The 6343-nt window shown below is 33.9% G+C and overlaps 2 protein-coding genes across 4 annotated transcripts; one reads left to right on the top strand and one right to left on the bottom strand.

Moving 5' to 3' along the window:
• Positions 1 to 299: 299 nt before the first annotated feature.
• On the top strand, positions 300 to 2510 carry LOC105703347. 3 transcript variants are annotated; one of them, XM_012431682.2, is made up of 7 exons: positions 300 to 823; positions 1251 to 1460; positions 1530 to 1585; positions 1651 to 1776; positions 1844 to 2014; positions 2085 to 2255; positions 2324 to 2508. In XM_012431682.2, coding segments are annotated over exons 1-7 (870 nt in total). In that variant the 5' UTR covers positions 300 to 822; the 3' UTR covers positions 2459 to 2508. The 3 variants fall into 3 exon arrangements, with proteins under 3 accessions (XP_012287105.1, XP_012287104.1, XP_012287106.1); XM_012431681.2 differs by having other exon boundaries at positions 1527 to 1585; XM_012431683.2 differs by lacking the exon at positions 300 to 823 and adding an exon at positions 853 to 1159 and having other exon boundaries at positions 1527 to 1585; positions 2324 to 2510.
• Positions 2511 to 3371: 861 nt separating this feature from the next.
• Positions 3372 to 4532, bottom strand: LOC105703362 (40S ribosomal protein S23). Its single transcript, XM_012431719.2, has 3 exons — positions 4423 to 4532; positions 3777 to 3936; positions 3372 to 3700 (listed from the first exon to the last, which is right to left on the bottom strand). Exons 1-3 carry the CDS (start codon positions 4424 to 4426, stop codon positions 3433 to 3435), a joined length of 432 nt encoding a protein of 143 aa, XP_012287142.1. The 5' UTR covers positions 4427 to 4532; the 3' UTR covers positions 3372 to 3432.
• Between the last annotated feature and the right edge of the window lie 1811 nt (positions 4533 to 6343).

Here is a 6343-nt window from a genome sequence, read left to right as displayed (position 1 = left end):
ATCTCTCAACTCATCTCTGATTTGGCAGAGATGAGTTAGGAGATTGCCATAATGGTAAGCCACCACCGTCAACTGCCGCATGGTATTACCATCGCGAATACGTGAGCCGTCAACGGCGACTGGTAGATGGTACCGCCATCGTTATTGCGCGAGCTCCTACCAGAAATTCGTTGCGCCGCCCTTGGGGGCAAAAAACGGTGAAAGTTAAGGTACGAAACCAGAGGGCAGCACAGGATGCGATCGCACGATCCTGCGCGTGAGCAATCTCCCAACTCATCTCTGTTTTAGAATGCAAAGAATGCAGATATGGTCTCTGATGTTGCATTTAATAAGAGGACGTTTGTCTTTGAATGCTATCAAGAATTAATATTCGTTAGGAATTTGTTCTCATTGAACAAAAATTCAACTCAAGTGGAATTCTTGTGACGTGTTTATAAGTTCATGAGCAATATTTTTCAAGTTTTCATGAAGAAGCAATAAACTAAAAGAATTGTATCATTTCTGTAATGCCTAGTCAAGAGTCGGTTGCCCATGATTCGTTTGATTTCAGAAGTTCCATTAATATGAAACGATTGAAACAAGTTTTTTTTATTTTAATACTTATTGAATAATCTCCGTTTTTCTTTTTTATCTCATCATGCTGTTTTGCACGAGCTTCTTGAGTAGTTGACGACGATTTGGCATTATTTTCATACTGTTTCAAACGAAACAAATCAAAACGAATCGGCGGACGGTTGTGGCTGAAATCAATGAGAATTATTTGTTGTAATGCAAATCAATGTCTTATAATAACAATACACATACTAATGTTTAATTCTCAGAAGTAAGTTTGGTTGATAAGTGGTTAATTTGTTTAACATAACCAAGCTTTTGAAGCATTCCAAAACAAAGTAACGGTAAAGGCACGTTTATCATTAGCCGGCATAACCTTCAAAATTGTGATATAAATCATTCTAGATAATTAATACACGTGTGAATTAAGAAAACCGTGCAAATAAAAATAGAAACGAAAGTATGACTGTTTTTTTAAACATACTTTCGTTCTAACCATTGTTAATAAATATTATTAATTTGGAATACGATGCCCTTTTTGTTAAAATAAATTAATCTTCGTGTACAGTAATAATTAGGTCCAAATTATTAGGATGATTTCTGTTTGGTGTGTTCGTAATTATATAAATATGATGTTTTAGTCATTATGATAAGTAATCAGATAATATGACATTGATTAATGCATTTTTTTTAATCAGTGAAAACTTCAGAGGAAATAATAAACGAGATGTATCAAACACTGGTAGAGTTACAATGCCCTCTGATAGCACAAACTGACTTAAAGGATTTTGAATCTATTGTTTTGAATGGCGAAAATTGTATCACCTTATTATCTTGGCTACTTACTCGTAGTTGTCCTGATATTTCTGCAGCCTTGGAAAACCACAAGGATTCCACCATACACAAAAGTAATTTTTCTTATAATTTTTACGAACCATTTAATTAGAGACCAAAATTTATCTATTTTTTTTCAGCAGCTGTTAAAAAATACTATACTCAGCTAGGAATTTATATGGACATAGACTCATTACTGGTTAGTAATTTACCATTGCACGTTTATGTTACTTAGAAGTTAATTTGATTAATACCCTTGATTAGAGTAACTCTGCCACGAAGGACCAAGATTCTGTATTACAAACACTCTTAATATTTATGAAAGAAAGTCTTAGTTTAAACGGACAGAAAGCACGGGTTGATGAATCAGAAATTTCAACGATATTACAGGTAAGATTAATAAGTTCAAATTAGATTTGCATTCTGTACAATAAGTATAAATATCATTTTCATACAGAAGCACGTCAACGAAAATATTGATTTAATTCCCTCATCGTGTGGTATCAGTTTAAGATTAAGTTACACGGAAGGAAAAAAATATTTCGATGGTATCAAACAGAAGGTATTACTAGAAGACAGTAAATATGACAATAACATTAATTCAGAACAATGTGTATCACCATGCCAGGTATTGTGTAGTACACTTATGTTTTTATATGGAAGCAGTGCTTTGTATAACTTTTTTAATCAAAATCTAGGAAACCATCAAAAGTGACCATGGATCCTTGGTACCTATTGAGGAACAGTTTATTTCAGCTTTTGATTCTATTTCATCTTGGTCAATCCCTCAAAATAAGAATTTTGTAAAAAGTATAACAGGAAACAAAAACATGCAGAACATATCCTCAACATTTTCATTTCTGAAACAGGTTTGATACCAGATTTTTTTACATTAATCAAAAATGAATTTATTTTATTCATTTCTTTTCATTTGCAGACATTGAATCTGAATAAAGAAGTATCCAAACTCACTGTTCCGGCAGAAATAAAAAAGCTTCAAACACCATTGGATGAGGTCATTGAAGATAATTTGATTTGTTTAGAAAAAGTTAACAGTTTGTATAATAATTAATGTAGTCATTGATTACCCAGTTCTGTAAAATAATGATATGAATATTTTATACTATCTACATCTTGATTTATTTCCAAATATTTTGGTTTAATTTAAAAAATGTATATGAACTATATCAAAAGATAATTTTATATTAACACGTTCACGCCGGCGCGTACCACCGGTGGCTCGCGCTTGATTGCGCCATCGGGCGGCGCGTACCACCGGTGGCTCGCGCTTGATTGTGCCATCGGGCGGCGTGTACCACCGGTGGCTCGCGCTAGACGCATCATCGGGCGGCGTGTACTACCTGTGTTTCGCATTCGATTGTGCTATTAGACACTGATAATTTAACGTACATACATAAAAACGTGTATTTTGAATAAAAATTATAATTAATAACGTATTATGAACATAAATTTTGCTTAATAACACACACATAAAAATTCAGTATTATGAATGTAACTTCAACACTCAAATCTTCCCCCGAGGAACATTTCATAACGTTGCTGTTTACGTTAACAAAATCTTCGCCTGAAGAGGAAGAAAGTATTCGTAATCTTGATGCGTTTCTCCTGCCTCTATTTACACATTCATGAGACGAATCACTTATTTCCATATCCATGTTATGGGCAAAATTAAAAAAATATTTTTAAGGGCAAAATTTAAAAAAATATTCTAACCACCTTTTAGTTATTTTTACTAACAGAAATCTGTGGTTAGGATATAAAAAACGGCACGAGTCACATAATTTGCAAAGTAAGCGCTCAATGTAATACTGAAGAAACAAGAAGCGCGTGCAAGTCTGAACACGCGAGAAATGCGCGCCGCCAGATGAAGCGCGACATAGATTTGTGTGCCGCCGTTGGGGGAAACAAATGAAAATTGGCGCCGGCGGGAACGTGTTAAACTTGTGTAAAAAAAAAATATTGGGTAACTTTTCTTGTATTTATTGTAAATACAGACAGAAATACATTATCTTGTATGTTGATTGCTTAAGATCTGGGACGTTCTTTCTTTTCTTTGTACAATGCTAACAATGAAACATTTGCGACCTTTACAACCTTGAACCGAACTCCGGGAATGTCACCAACGGCATGACCTTTACGTCCAAAACCTGCAACTAGAACTTCATCGTTTTCTTCAATGTTATTCAAGCAACCATCACGCGGTACAAAAGCCGTGATCTTCTTTCCATTCTTGATTAACTGTACCCTTACACACTTGCGGATAGCAGAGTTAGGTTGTTTAGCTTCAACGCCGCTGTAAAACAAGAACATTTGGTAATTTTAAATCGGTACCTTCATAAAACACTGTAAAACTTTTTATTTACACTTACACTTTTTCTAAGACAATGCCCTTAGCGTGAGATGCACCACCAAATGGATTTGCCTTCCAGCGGGTCCCCAAGTGAGCTTTTTTGTAGTCTTTGTCATTCCACCGCTGATCACGCCTGTGGTTAACGTGTTTACGGGCGGTACGAAGACCACGTGGTTTACCTAAAAACCAAAATGTCAATTTACGTTTACATTACGTAGGTTTAATGTAACATTTAAATATAGTTCCTGCGCATTAATCAATGGTATTTTATTAAATACGAGGCTAAACAGGAAGTAAGTAACTAAAAATCGAAGTAAAATTCATTGTTAAGTAGTCGCCCTTCTACGATACCGAACATAGGTTATGTTTGTGACATGTCTCTAGTTTCAGTTGTGACGTTACATATAATAACAGTTTAAGGCTTGTTGTAACCCAGGCTTAATTTACGTGACCGACCAAGTACAAAATGCACAAAAACACGTTTACTTGTTAGGCGTTATGGGTGAAACCACACACGCTGTTACACCATGGGATACATGCTATTACAGAGCGTCCTATTTCTTTTTTAACAGAGTTAACCACTGTTGCTAAAATAATAATTCCCACACTGCGCTTAATGATTTAACACATTTCGAACTACAATAAATGAACAATTTCTTACGTACCCATGTTGATTAGTCGGTAAAACAACCGGAAGAGACTCCTTCAGAAAGAACGGAAATCTCCTGCCGCCATGTTTAAAATATCGAAAGTCGACATCAGAAGCGAGAGAAATGCCGCGAAATTTAAATAAGTATACTCCATGCTCTTTTCGTTCTCCAAATTTACTTTTAGTCCAATTCTTCAGTACGCATGCAAAAAATACCAACTATTGAATCGAATGCTCTGATTAATGGATTCATGTTTTCCACGATGTCGTAATCACGACAGTTGACGTGCGTAACAAAAAGAAGTACACAACTTACAGATAAAGAAGTAATTGTGTCGAATGTCAATACTATTTAAAATTTATTGTATAGTACAAGTCAAGGTCGATGACAGGGATTATCAATCGTAATTTCTACGACTACAATACATTAATTNTAATATATAATACGTACATTCGATCAGTATTTTATTAAAAACTGATCTGCTTCGCTATCGCGCGTACTTATCATTGTTTTATTATTGATAGAGCGTAATTTATAATATAGAGGCGAGGAAATATTGCCAATTACAGTTTCACTATTTCAGCCTATATTAAGAATACTGTTGAATGTACATTACAAAAAGCAAATGCTCGATAGGAGTCAGATTTGCCTCTTAAATATACTTCATCACTTCTACAAAGTGCCCCGACGACAGCTTATATATGATTCGTTACAAAAGTAAGATGCAATAAATAACTGATAGAAAAATATCTTCTCGGATTTCTGTACCCTTTTTCATTTTCGTTGTCTTCCATGAGTACGCTTAGTTTTTTTTTCTTTTCTGCGTTATGGGAAATTTAATCGAGGAAACTTACATTTAACAGAATGCACCGGTTTAGTAACAGCATGCCTGTATTACTCTAAGTAACTAGTTCTTAAGAACTAGTTGAAAAATACCTATAAGTAAAAATTAGGTTCTATATACGTATGACGTAAAACAATAGTATTTATTAAATACGGATACTTCAGTGAAGGATACATGTGACACGGAAATATAATAACGCAGGCTTTGAAACTATTGCAACATTTCACAGGGATTATGTTACGTATTTAATCATTGAAATTGAACGGCAATAAAAGATTATGGCTGATTCTGCAATTTGAAAACTGCGTAATAGTATAAAAAGTATTCGGCAGATAATTTAAAAATAGAACACGTTTAGTTGAAAATTAGGTTTAAATAAATTCCAGGTTTTTTAACTGTATTTTGTACGAAATGGGAGATATAGATTGAACTTGTAAGCGATGCTTATAATCGAGATAAGTAATGTACAGGAAACATAGTAAAATAATTTGTTACTTTCATGTAAGTAGTCATCTTGGATGTAAATATAAGTTTATCAGCTGAATTATAATTATTGCACTAAACCTTTGTATTTTGCCCCAGATCTCTCAAAATATCGTAAAAGATTGTCACGTTTAAGTATGCAAATGCTAAATACAGAAGCGGTACTACAAGGGATGAAAGTCTATATAACTGGCTCTTTAAATAAAATACTTTCCCCAGTGGATTTCAAAGTGTGCAAAGACATAAACTAAGAAACGCAGGAAGACCTATTGCTAATGTGTACTCGTAGAAGTGTTAAAAAATGAGTTATAGAAGCTACATTCAGTTCAAACATAACAAGAGTTTTATAGTATAACTAGCTAAATGAAGAACACACTTTTTTTTATTAACATCTTTTTCTATTTCTGGAATTGATAAAGTGTAACTCAAATTTACATCTGATTATACCACTTCTAACCCTCAGAAGCGCAAATAGTTCTACTGTCTCATATTACATATTTATATTGACATTTTTTGCAATTTAAATTATATTACTATGCCAGTGTACTAAACTTGAGCAACTGAGTAATTTTGACCCGTAAGTCATTTCCAACTAGAAATATATTTGCA

This window comes from Orussus abietinus, unplaced genomic scaffold (genome assembly GCF_000612105.2).
Source record: "Orussus abietinus isolate OABI.00-Male unplaced genomic scaffold, Oabi_2.0 scaffold527, whole genome shotgun sequence".
NCBI classification, from domain to species: domain Eukaryota; kingdom Metazoa; phylum Arthropoda; class Insecta; order Hymenoptera; family Orussidae; genus Orussus; species Orussus abietinus.
This window is presented reverse-complemented; position numbering and strand designations above follow the sequence as displayed.

Bases quoted from the DNA above. Each gene is read 5' to 3' on its own strand.
- LOC105703347 (XM_012431681.2), top strand. The intron at 1,461-1,526 runs GTAATTTTTCTT...ATTTTTTTTCAG, and splicing joins GGATTCCACCATACACAAAA to CAGCTGTTAAAAAATACTAT. The intron at 1,586-1,650 runs GTTAGTAATTTA...ACCCTTGATTAG, and splicing joins TGGACATAGACTCATTACTG to AGTAACTCTGCCACGAAGGA.
- LOC105703362 (XM_012431719.2), bottom strand. The intron at 3,701-3,776 runs GTAAGTGTAAAT...CTTGTTTTACAG, and splicing joins GGCATTGTCTTAGAAAAAGT to CGGCGTTGAAGCTAAACAAC.